At 43.1% G+C, this 13,480-nt stretch overlaps 1 protein-coding gene across 1 annotated transcript; it reads right to left on the bottom strand.

The window, feature by feature from the left end:
- Positions 1-793: 793 nt before the first annotated feature.
- Positions 794-6,054, bottom strand: LOC307053319 (5-hydroxytryptamine receptor 3C-like; the record flags this gene model as incomplete). Its single annotated transcript, XM_079704693.1, is given in 10 exon segments — positions 794-996; positions 1,104-1,319; positions 1,525-1,567; positions 1,570-1,728; positions 2,096-2,274; positions 2,602-2,768; positions 3,039-3,148; positions 4,038-4,082; positions 4,516-4,682; positions 5,988-6,054. Coding segments are annotated over 10 exon segments (1,356 nt in total).
- Positions 6,055-13,480: the final 7,426 nt, after the last annotated feature.

Genomic DNA, 13,480 nt, shown 5'->3' on the forward strand with positions numbered 1-13,480 from the left:
TGTGAAATCTATCCCTGAAAAAATGAACTAAAAATAGCAAGAACTGCATGACTTTGGGCAAGTTACATAACCTCTGAGCCTCTCGTGAAAGACTGGGTTACAGCAGTCTCCAGCTGGCGTTATTGTGGAACAATGCACAGGACCCAGCCCGGCAGGAAGTTATCATGAGGTCTAACTCGGCCACCCTCCTAAACTTGCAGCCCCTCCGCACATTTCCCATTCTGCCTTCCCTGATTTGCTTTTTCTCCTTGGCACTTAGCACATACTCTATGTTTCTCTCACTTATCTTCTTTACTGTCAGTCTCCACCCACCCCCAATGTAAGCTCCATGTGGATAGAGATTTTTGCCAGTTTGGTTCACTGCTGTATCTTCACAATTCAGAACAGTGCCTAGCAGGTAGTAGATGCTCAATAAATATTTATTAAAACAATAAATAAATATTTCAGCCTGTTTTTCAAGAGGTTTAATCCCTGTCCTCTATTCCAGCAACATGAATTACTTTTTGGTAAATATTTGTAGTCTTTATTATAAAGCCTTCCTTTTCCAGTAAAAATGATATTTCTAACATAAACATGTGTATTCTGAATTCATTGTGTTTTGGAAATATAATGTCAGTTCTGAGAGAGTCGGCAGTAGCTCTGTTTAAGCCCTGGGAAGGCTGGAGCAGGGATCATGGGCACATTTCTGGGACTGTTGTATGTGGACTGGAGCAGGGGAACAGGGCCTGGGATGGTTAGTTGAAGCCAAGGAAACCTGAACACCAGGTGTTCTTGCACTGTTAGAACACTACTCCTAGGTGTTACAGAGGATGATGACCATGGTGATGGAGGTGGCCAAGAAAAGCAGGTAGATGCAGAAGAGCAGGGTGTCCATCATGTGGCTGAAATGCACCCACAGGTCAGCTAGCCGGGCCCTTGTCCATCCTGAGCCACCATTCAGTTCTGCCTCTCTGGGTCCCAGCTCCTTCCCTCCCAATTCCCCTGGCTCCTTCTGTCCTGTGGAGAGGGCAGAGACTCAGCTGTGAAGTGGGAAGGAGACAGGATTAGAGAAATGGGAAATAGGGCCCAGTGCAGAGAGTGTGGGCAGTGCAGACTTCTCTTACCAGACAGGTGGGTGGGTGTGAGGCCCAGGCCCACATCCTCCTTCCAGAGAGCAGCAGGGCAGCATTTCCTTGGGCTGGTGCAGTGTAGAAGCTGGGAATGGAGGCAGCGAGGCCTGGGTGGGGGCTGGGTGGTGGCCAGGTGCAGCAGGTAGGTGATGAAGATGGTCTCCAGCAGGCGGAGCACCATCAGTGACAGGCACAGGGCGAAGTAGACACCTGGGTGGCGGGAAGGAGCGCACCTGAGTGAGTCAGGTCCAGAGGAACCACCAAGCCCCCCTTTTTTCTGTCTCACACACCGAGCCCTTTCTAAGATGACTACCGTCTCCCTCTGCTGCCTCAGCAGATCTAGCCAGTTCACCCGCCTACCCTGCCTCCTTATTTTTTCTTTTTTCATTTTTCAACAGTGGGCTGGGGGCCATACTGATGAGGGAGGTGCCACTGGCAGGGAGTAAGTCATTAACGTCATGAGCACGAAGACGTTGTAGCCCAGCAGGAGTGTCATCTTGAATGGGGCGCGGTTCTCACTTTCTACTGGCAGGAAGAAGCTGAGGGCGTCGGTGATCAGAAAGCTACTGGACACCAGGAGGTTTATGATGTAGAGGCTGGGCCTGCGCCTGACGGCCACCTGGTGGGGAGGAGTGAGCAGAGAACCAGGTGAAGCTAGAACTGAAGGGAAACCAAGAGATGATTCCAGGCTCTTCCTTTCTTGATGTCCTCACTCCAGCAGGGGCTCTTTCTGGGGCTGGATGAGGAGCAGCTTTCATATGACTAATAGGACTCCCCCATACCCAGCAAAGAAAACCTAGGCCAGAGCTGGCAGGTTCAGAGAGGGGGACTTCTTTGGGGGACTTGGGAGAGAGGAACGCTATGAGGGTTATGGTGCCCAGGGACTTTCTGGTCTTAGGGCAAGAGGTGAGAGGCTCTGAGATTTAGAAGTGTACGATGAGAAAGATATGGGGGATGGACAGCCATGCCAGAATCTCTGGCCTCACATAGAACATGATCTGGTCAAAAAGGCTGAAGCCCACAGATATCTTCGGCGTGGCCTTGTTGATGCCCAGGAGCTCCCACTCCCCTTGTGTGTGGCCAGTGTCACGCGAGGTGTCTGTTATCTCCCACACTTCCTTGTCCATGCCCAGCAACATGTTTTCCAGGGCAGGGGAGACAGACACTCACTCAGCACGCATCTGCTCAGCACCTACTCTGTGTGGGGCTCAGAGGTGATTCAACAACTGCTTTAGCTACCTCTTTCAGACAGTCTTGTAATGTGACTTCCTTGCTGCCCAATTGCCTTCTTTCAATTCTGGGCTTTCTCAGTAAGTCTTGTTCTCACTTAAGTTCAACTTCCCCTACCCCACCATCCACACACCCCCAATTAGCAAATACTCCACTGTCCCTTTTTATGCATTAAAAAAAATGACTTTGCCTCTGAGTGCTTTTTTGTTGCCCCACGGTTGATCTCAGTTTACCCCGTGCTAGAACTGCCACTGCAACTCACCTGTGTAGAGGAAAGAGCTAAAAGTGAGGGTGCAGTTCTTCTGGTCAAAAGAGAAGTAGATGTCCAGGCTACAGATGCCGGTCACCTGCATCGGTTTGTTGTACACAACGCGACCTTCATTAGTCACACAGGCGGAGAGGCCAGCCAGAGTGTGATCCATGTCGTTGCTAAGTGGTGGAAGCGGAGGGGGGACAAATGCTCTGGGTTTCACATCAGTTTACGTTTTGCTGTTAAGGCAGGGCTTCCCGATGCTGCCGCTCCGCCATCTTTTCTCCCTACTGCTTTCTCATTTCTAGCGGAGAAGTTGATGAGCTGTGATTGTGCTCCTCTCTGAAATAAGTTTTCAGTGGTCCCGCTGAATGGGTTTGCCCTGAAGTGCCCTTGCCTGCTCCTTGCAGAAGGGTCTTCCCCCGGCTTTTCCCAGCCCTGATACCCACAATTCCATGATGAAGATGTCTCGGAGCCACAGGTTCTCAGCTGTCACAGTGAGTTTATCGATATCACCACATTCTTCTGGGTCCCAGCTGATGAATGGGTGACTCCAGATCTAGGGCATAGGGCCCAGAGGGATGGTTATGGCTGAAACCTGGAGCTAGTTTATGTCAGCATCTCCTGCCCTTCCAGTCCCTTAAAAGTATATACATATGTATGTATTTTTTTTTCTAAATGTATGTACTATGGGCATATGATAAAACTTCAACAATTCCAGAAAGGTATACTATAAAGAATAATTTTTTCCCTCCTTAATTTAGTCCAACTCAGTTCATATCCCCAACTCAGGTCCATTATTAACAGTTTTTTATATATCATTCTAGAAAAAATATATTCCAGGATTCATTTTTATTTACACAGATAGAATGATACTGTGCACATTGTTATGCATGTTGCTTTTTTGTTTTGTTTTGTTCTTTTTTTTTTGGCCACACCGCACGGCATGAGGGATCTTAGTTCCCCGACAAGGGATGGAACCTGTGGCCCCTGCAGTGGCAGTGCGGAGTCCTAACCACTGGACCACCAGAGAATTCCCTGAGGGTTTTTTTTTTGTTTGTTTGTTTTTTTAAAACCACATTTCCTTTTAAACTCTGATTCCTCTTCTCTTTCTGGTGATAATGTCCCTCTTCTCTAGCTAACAAAGTCTTACTGGCCTTTCACTTCCTGCTCAAGGGAAATCTTAAGCTGGGTGCTGGATACATTTGGACCTTGAAGCTTACTTAGGGGCTTCCAACTGTGCTGCCCTCCATCTTTCTGTTTTTTCCATCTGAATTTCAAAGTTGATTGGCAGCCCAGAAAGCTATTTGTCACCAGCACTGGCCCCATTCTGGTTGGCTTTGTGTATTCCCTTGGGCACTGTCAATTTCAACAAATGTGATTTTTGCAAACAAAGCCAGAAAATCAGGCAAGGAGAAAGAGAGAAGAAGAAAGCTGAGCTTACATACCAACTTTAACCACAGAAATGACATCAGCAGCTGAAGCTGTGCATCCTGACCAAAAAATCCCCGTCCAGGATCATTAATGCCATGAAATCAGGTCCTAGTCTACCTCCTTCCTTTGTTTCCTAAGTGGTCCCATGTGACAGTTCAGATTTTCAATTACAAGTCTCAAAAGAAAGTTCAGAAAAATGCAGGTTGCATGGAAAATATAGGGGAAAAAACAGCATGGGGCCCATTGGGAATGTTTTCTTAGTATAATATTCCTATAAGGGCAGGACTCAAGGACAAACGTTACCTGCAGAAATGTCACAGCAGCGTTCCCCTTCATGTCTCTCCACCCCATAGGATGAACATTTAACTTGTACAGAATTCATTCAGGGGACTCTGCTCTCTACTGGACAGGTGCAGTGTTGGATTGACAGGGTAAAGAGTTCTTGTTTCCTATTAGCAGGCTATGGAAAGAATGTTATCAGTCAAAACTCACCACTTTGAGGATGGCAGACAGGGTGAAGGAGATGCTGATGTGAGTGGGGATGCTGTAGTTGATGACTGGACGGAAGTCCTTCTGGTTAAATATAGCCTGGAAGACAACAGGGTCTATGCCACGCTGGTCAAAGACTGAACAATTGATGCTGAAAGTGTTTGCCCTTCCTGTAGAGAGTAGAGACCCCGTGAGATGGGAATAGGGCTTTTCTGTTTCCTAAGTGAGAGGAGTGCCAGGGCTGGGACCCTAGAGCCTCTCTGCAGAGAAAGAAAATGTGCACGTGGGGTGGGCACGTGAACCCCTCCTTCTTAGGCCAAGATTCCCGAATGCCAAGTTCTTCCTGCCAGGGCTGTGGGGGGGCTGGTCTGGTCTGGTAGGCAAATGATGGAAGTTGATGTGGTGAGCTGAGTCAGGGCTCAGCCCTTTCTTCCTGTGGTTTTGCTCCCATATAAAGCCTACCCAAATCTGTATGCAGACTGCCTCTCTGGGGAGGCCTATTCCTTCCATAGTCATAACCCTAAAGTTTTGGCCTTTGTCTGACCATACTTTTTTCTCTCTAGCTCTATTGTGATTCTTCCTCATAGACACTGAACAAAATTCCCCTAAAATTTTGTTTCTCAGTGTTCCCTTCCCACTTTCATGTTTTCTCATTTCCTGCAAGGAAAAGTTTGGAGAGAAGTAAACATGGGTGTGATGTAAAACACGTGGGAACTTAAGGAACGTTGTATTCAATGTAAATTTATTGACTACCTACACTGTTCTGTGCTCTGTGCCCTTCTCAAACCCAATGACTTCCTCTAAGAACTGTGGGAGCCATTTTCATCATCACCATCTTGAAAAGATCTCATTGATCATCTACCATGTGACTGCTGGAGCTATGTGACGAAACGTAAAAGCCCTTCTGCCCACCTCACCCACACGCCAACCGCAGGTGACTCTGGTTATTCCTGTAGCTGAGCCCAGCAAGTTCTTTCCCATGCCTCTTCTACTGTCTCCCCATACCAGTTAACTCATAAGGTACATCTCCAGACTAAGGAGAAACATATCTGGGGGGAAGCAAACATTGTCCTTTTCCCTCCACATTACCTCCTCTACAAGATCTTCTCAAGAGAGGTGGGAAAGGAGTTATATTATTATTAATAGGACCCAAACGGCCCTGTTCATAGTTACTAATCTTGGTATAAAGGAAGAGTTGAACATTATAAAGGGGTGGAATCAGAAAGGTGGTAAAATGGAAGGACAGACAATTTGGTAGATGTCTATGCAGGCAAATGAGACGGGCGCTATGCGTACTGATCAGTGAAATGGGTGTTTCATCTGTTTCCCAAAGGAAACCAAAATATAGATACTACAGAGAAAAGGAATGTATAACCCAGTTATTTTAGATGCTTTCTAGTTCTGGGGAATGAGGGGGTTTCTGGAATTTTCCCAGAACAGTATTCCCCTCTTTCCCTGTTCTTGCCCCGTCTTACTTTGAAGCAGAAGGCTGACAGGGAGGCAGAGGAGGAATCCCCCTGTGGTGGGCCACCCCCCTTCCATCCTCCTCTTCTGGACTCTTCTCTGGGGACTCACCAGGAACCCCCAAACTCTGGAGCTTAAAGGAGCCCAGACCACACCTTGGTTCCTGGTTTTGAATACTGCTCATGACAGGTAACCACTCCCTGGTGAGAGGCTGTGGCCAGAGAAGTCACAGCAGAGTGTCCTGCTTTGCCCCTGTCCAGGTATGCCTTCTGGGCTCCAGGCAGGGAGGAAGTTAGGCCAAGACTAGGGAATAAGTGCCTGTTCAGCCGCCTTGTCTAGATAAGTGGTTTAAATTTGAGTAACAAGGACCTTTCAGGAAAACTGGGAGACTTGGGAGATGGGGCAGGTGAGGCCATTGATAAAGGTCGCGTCAGGTCCTTCTGGAACTAACTGTGCCTCAGAGAAAGTGCATGGACCACCAGGAAGGGCTGGGTATGCTCTCTTGTGGTGGGGACACTTGCTGATTTCACAAGGCAAGAACATGTAATTATTTTGTTGCAAACCTAAAAGTATATCCTCTGTCCAACTGTGGACATTAGGGATTACTGTCAATACTTAGTTAAGAAGCTTGCTTGAGAGGTTAAGCTCCTTTTTTAAAAATTAATTTATTTTATTTAATTTATTTTTGGGTGCATTGGGTCTTCATTGCTGTGCCTGGGTTTTCTCTAGTTGCGGCGAGCGGGGGCTACTCTTCGTTGCGGTGTGTGGGCCTCTCATCATGGTGGCTTCTCTTGTTGCAGAGCACAGGCTCTAGGTGCGTGGGCTTCAGTACTTGTGGCACGCGGGCTCAGTAGTTGTGGCTTGCAGGCTGTAGAGCACAGGCTCAGAAGCTGTGGCACACGGGCTTAGTTGCTCTATGGCATGTGGGATCTTCCGGGACCAGGGCTCGAACCCGTGTCCCCTGCATTGGCAGGTGGATTCTTAACCACTGCGCCACCAGGGAAGCCCTAAGCTCCTTTTCTAAGACATAAACCTATCAGAACTCTGTCCCCACAGCTAGCACCACAGTACAGAACTGCATCATCCCTTGTACATACTATTGGAATAGCTTCTTCATAAGGTTTCCTCTATCTAGTTTTCCCCAACCTAATCCTTTATTTTGCCATTCTCCTAAAACAGAACTCTCCCACTTACCCTTCCTTATCTAATGTCTGTAAAGGCCTACAGCCCTGGCGCTGTCAGGTAATGTGTGTGAGTAGAAAAATCATTTGGAGGTTTGTGTGTGTATGTCTGAAAGCTCCCCAGATGGTTCTGGTTCACACTCACATTATTGAAAACCTTTGGGATGGGCTATATTGAGATACCACAATCAGGATATTGATATTGCTATTGATACACTCATGATACAGAACATTAACACCAGGATTCTTTCATGTCACCCTTTTATAGCTACAACTACCTCCCTCTCCATTCTTCCACCACCTGGCAACCATTCATTTGTTCTCCATTTCTATAATTTTGTCATTTCAAGAATGTTATATAGATCAAATCATGCAGATGTAACCTTTTGGGATTGGCTTTTTTCATTCAACAAAAGTCTCTGGAGATCCATCCAGATTGCTGCCTGTATAAGTACTCACCCCTTTTACATTGCTGAGTAGTAGTCCATGGTATGGATGTACCACAGTTTGTTTTTCACCTGGTAAAGGACTTCTGAGTTTTAAGGGAAAACACTTATTTCCTCTGTTTTACTCACAACACTTTGGACACCAAATGTGTGGGTTTTTTCCCCCCTCATACCAAGCAATTCTGACATTAACTACCCAGAGTTGGTGCAGATCCCACAGGTAAAAGTCTCATTCCCACAAGACTGCCCCCTTCTTCAGATGCCAGTCACACACCCAGGCCTCCCATACTTCTGAACAACTGACTATAAATTGGGGGTTCCCACAACCCCATCCTCAGGTTTGATAGTTTACTATAATGGCTCATAGAACTCATGGAAACACTTGTGTTTACTGGTTTATTATAAAGTATATAATAATGGATACAGATAAATAGTCAGATGAAAAGACATACAGGGCAAGGTCTGGAAGTGTCCTGAGCGCAGGAACTTCTGTCCCTGTGGCGTTGGGGTGTGCCACCCTCGCAGCACGTGGATGTATTCATCAATCCAGAAGCTCTCCAAACTCCATAGTTCAGGATTTCTTATGGAAGCTTCATTACATGGGCATGATTGATTATTAACTCAATCTCCAGCTCCTCTCCTCTCTTCAGAGGATGGGGGTTGGAGCTTCTAATCATGGCTTGGTCTTTCTAGTGACCAGTCCCCATCCTGAAGCTATCCAGGAGTCCACCAAAAGTCACCTCAGGAGAGCAAAAAGTGCTCCTATCATCCAGGAAATTCAAGGGATTTAGGAGGTCTGTGTCAGGAACCAGGATCAAAGACCAAATATCAGATCAAAAGATGTTCCTATCACTCAGGAAATTACAGGGTTTTAGGAACTCTGTGTCAGGAACTGGGAGCAGGGGTCAAATACGTTTTTCTTCACGGAGTTGTTTATAGTTTTTGTCTATTATGCATAAAGCTGCTAGAGACATTTGTGTTCTGGTTTTTGTGTGCACATAAGTCTTCTGGAATAAATACCCAGAAGTGTAATTGCTGGATTGTATGGTATTTTCATGTACAATTTTTTGTTTGTTTGTTTGTTTGTTTGTTTTTGGCTGCCCCGTGTGGTCCGTGGTAGTGAAAGCCTGGACTCCTAACCACTAGGCCACCAGGGAACTCCCTGCATATACAGTTTTTAAAGGAACTGGGATACTCTTTCCCAGAGTGGCAGTACCATTCTACATTATCACCAATGATGGGTGAGTGATCCAGTTTTTCTGCGTTTTTAGAAATTTCAGATTTTGGATAAGCAAGGATTTATTAACATGGGACCCTAAAGTGATAAACAAATTCAGCAATGTTGAAAATTTAAAACTTTTGTTCATTAAAGGACACTAAATATGAAAAGTCAGGTCATTAACTGAGAAAATATGTTTGCAACACATATACAACTGACAAAATAATAATAGAAAAATATGACATGCCTATAAATGAATAACAACAACTACGTCCCCCATGTATTATAAAAATGTACTGAAGACATGAACTGAGTTGGCATTTTACAGAAAAGGAAACACAGTCACTAAACAATAAAAAGAAACTCAGTCTCATTTGCAATTATGGAAAGCAAATTAACTTAAAATCACAAGAAAATATACTTCCACATTCAATAGATGGCAAAATTTTAAAAGTCTGATAATAGAAGTGTTGGTGAGGCTGTAGAGCCACAGAAACTCCTATGCACTGTGGGTGGGAGCAAAAGCACTTTGGAAAACAATATGCTGTGACTTCCTAAAATAGAAGATGTGTGTATTGTAAGAACCAGCAGTTCTACTTCTAGGTGCATACTCTAGCAGCACACTGTTTAGTATGTAGCTACTAGTCACATGTGGCTATTAAAATTTAAATTAACTAAAATTAAAAATTCAGTCTCTCTGGGCTTCCCTGGTGGCGCAGTGGTTGAGAGTCTGCCTGCTGATGCAGGGGACATGGGTTCGTGCCCCGGTCCGGGAAGATCCCACATGCTGCGGAGTGGCTGGGCCCATGAGCCATGGCCGCTGAGCCTGTGCGTCTGGAGCCTGTGCTCCGCAACGGGAGAGGCCATAACAGTGAGAGGCCCGCGTACCGCAAAAAAAAAAAAAAAAAAAATTCAGTCTCCCAGTCATAACAGCTGCATTTTAAGTGCTCAGTAGCCACATGTGGTTAGCGGCTATAATATTAGTGCAGATAATTATGTAATGGAATACTATGCAGCAAAGAGCTGAATTAACTTCACTTCATCAACATGGTTAAATCTCAAAAGTATAATGTTGGAAAAAGAAAGTACAATGTTGAGTAATAAAAAGCAAGTTGCAAAATATATACAGTATGATATTATCTAACATACGTGTATTCCAATATATATATATTTAAACAACAGATTGTTTGAAATATGCTTATGCAGTAAAACTAAAACAAAAAGTAAGAGAATAATAAATACAAAATTTAGAAGAGTTATTACCTCCTTGGAGGAAAGGGAGATGGATATGCTTGGGAAAGTTCTCATGGAAGACTTCAAAGACATTAGTAGTGGCAGGTGGGGAATGCAGAACTTTTCACTTTACACCCTCATATAACATTTAAGTTTTTTTCCCTATGGGCACATTTATAAAATTGTTTTATTGAAGTATAATTGGCATAAAATAAACTGTTCAAAGACTCCACTTTGACGAGTTTTGACATATATATGCACCCGTGAAACCATCATCACAACCAAGGAGTGGTTATAACCTTTGCAACCACTCCCTCCTGCCCTTCCCCACCCCATTCTGACCCCAGAGAACCACTGATCTGTTACTACACATTACTTTCACATTTCCGTGAATTGTGGCATCCTTTCTTCTTTTCATATATATTTATTTATAAATTTATTTATTTATTTTTGTCTGTGCTGGGTCTTCATTGCTGCGTGCAGGCTTTCTCTAGTTGCAGCGAGCGGGGGCTACTCCTTGTTCTGGTGTGCAGGCTTCTCATTTCGGTGGCTTCTCTTGCTGTGGAGCACAGGCTCTAGGCACACGGGCTTCAGTAGTTGTGGTGCATGGGCTCAGTAGTTGTGGCTCATGGGCTCTAGAGCACAGGCTCAGTAGTTGTAGCACACGGGCTTAGTTGCTTCGCAGCATATGGGATCTTCCCGGACCAGGGCTCGAACCCGTGTCCCCTGCATTGGCAGGCGGATTCTTAATCACTTCACCACCAGGGAAGTCCCTATATATTTATTTAAAGTTACACATTTCCTTTGAAATATTTATCTCCCTCAAGTTTTGTTATGTACTAGCTTCAATTCTAAGGGTTTAAAAAATCAATTATTTATTTTTTTGATCTATGAGTTATTTAGAAACATACGTTTTAGTCTACAAATGTGGAAAAGTTTTTTGTTTGTTTTGTTTTTTGTTTCTAGCTTGTGACTAAAGAGGCAGCATAGAAAAGTGGTTAAGAGCATGAACTTTAAAGCTGGACTCCCTCAGTGTGAATCCCAGGTCCACCATTTACAAGCTGTGTGATCTTGGGTGTAAGTTACTTAAGTTACTTCACCTCTTTGCCTCAGTTTCTTCATCTATAAAATGGATGATAGTAATAGCTCTTATCTCATCATGTTGATATAAGGATTAAATAAGGTCATAATTATAAAATGCTTAGAACAGTGCTGGCACATAATTAGCACTATTTAAATGTTAATAATAATAACAATAATTTCAGAGAATACAGTCTGACTGCTACTAAATTTTGAGACATGCTTTATAGTCTATATATAGTTAAATTTTGTAAATATTCCAAATGTGCTTGCAAAGAATGTATTTTCCAATTGTTAACTGTAGAGTTCTATATATTATCATTAAATCTAATTTAACTGTGTGGTTAAAGTATATTATTTTTTCAATAATGTGTTATCACCTTGAGATGTGTTGAAATCTATTATAATTACAGAACTGTCACTTTATCTTTTTAATTCTTTCTATTTTTGCTTTATATGTATTTGAGGCTATTTTATTATACATTCAACTTTATAATGTTTACATCCTCCAAGTGATTAAACATTTTATCATTATGTTGAGATTCTCTTTATTCTGAATAATTATTTTTGTCTTAATGACAATTTTGTCTGATGTTGATAGAACCATTCCAGCTTGCTTTTTTTTTTAATAGATCTTTATTGGAGTATAATTGCTTCACAATACTGTGTTAGTTTCTGTTGCACAACAAAGCAAATCAGCCATATGCATACACACGTCCCCATATCCCCTCCCTCTAGAGCCTCCCTCCCATTCTCCCTATCCTACCCCTCTAGGTCATCGCAAAGCACGAAGTCCGATCTCTCTGTGCTATGCTGCTTCTTCCCACCAGCCAACTATTTTACATTCGGTAGTGTATATACGTTGATGCTACTCTCACTTCGCCCCAGCTTCTCCCTCCCACCCCAAGTACTCAAGTCCATTCTCTATGTCTACTTCTTTATTCCTGCCCTGCACCTAGGTTCATCAGTACCATTTTTTTTAGATTCCATGTGTATGCATTAGCATACGGTATTTGTTTTTCTCTTTCTGACTTCACTCTGTATGACAGACACTAGGTCCATCCACCTCACAACAAATAGCTCAATTTCATTTCTTTTTATGGCTGAGTAATATTCCACTGTATATATGTGCCACATCTTCTTTACCCATTCATCTGTCGATGGACATTTAGGTTGGTTCCATGTCTTGGATATTGTAAATAGTGCTGCAATGAACATTGTGGTACATGTCTCTTTTTGAATTATGGTTTTCTAAGGGTATATGCCCAGTAGTGGGATTGCTGGGTCATATGGTACTTCTATTTTTAGTTTTTTAAGGAACCTCCATACTATTCTCCACAGTGGTTGTATCAATTTACATTCCCACCAACAGTGCAAGAGGGTTCCCTTTCCAGCACTTACGGTTTCTAGATTTTTTGATAATGGCCATTCTGACCAGCATGAGGTGATACCTCATTGTAGTTTTGATTTGCATTTCTCTAATGATTAGTAATGTTGAGCACCTTTTCATGTGCCTCTTGGCCATCTGTATGCCTTCCTTGGTGAAATGTCTATTTAGGTCTTCCACCCATTTTTTTAACTGGATTGTTTGTTATTTTGATATTGAGTTCCATGAGCTGTTTGTATATTTTGGAGATTAATCCTTTGTCTGTTGTTTCATTTGCAAATATTTTCTCCCATTCTGAGAGTTGTCTTTTTGTCTTGTTTATGGTTTCCTTTGCTGTGCAAAAGCTTTTAAGTTTAATTAAGTCCCATTTGTTTATTTTTGTTTTTATTTCCATTACTCTAGGAGGTGAGTCAAAAAAGGTCTTGCTTCGGTTTATGTCAAAGAGTGCTTTTCCTATGTTTTCCTCTAAGAGTTTTATGGTGTCTGGTCTTACATTTAAGTCTTTAATCAATTTGGAGTTTATTTTTGTGTATGGTGTTAAGTAGTGTTCTAATTTCATTCTTTTACATGTAGCTGTCCAGTTTTCCCAGCACCACTTATTGAAGAGACTGTCTTTTCTCCATTGTATATTCTTGCCTCCTTTGTCATAAATTAGGTGCCCATATATGCGTGGGTTTATCTCTGGGCATTCTATCCTGTACCATTGATCTATATTTCTGTTTTTGTGCCAGTACCATACTGTCTTGATTACTGTAGCTTTGTGGTATAGTTTGAAATCGGGGAGCCTGATTCCTCCAACTCCATTTTTTTTCTCAAGATTGCTTTGGCTATTCAGGGTCTTTTGTGTCTCCATACTAATTTTAAGATTTGTTGTTCTAATTCTGTGAAGAATGCCATTGGTAGTTTGATAGGGATTGCATTGAATCTGTAGATTGCTTTGGGTAGTATAGTCATTTTC

The sequence above is a fragment of the Hyperoodon ampullatus genome, assembly GCF_949752795.1.
Source record: "Hyperoodon ampullatus genome assembly, chromosome: 5".
Taxonomy (NCBI): domain Eukaryota; kingdom Metazoa; phylum Chordata; class Mammalia; order Artiodactyla; family Ziphiidae; genus Hyperoodon; species Hyperoodon ampullatus.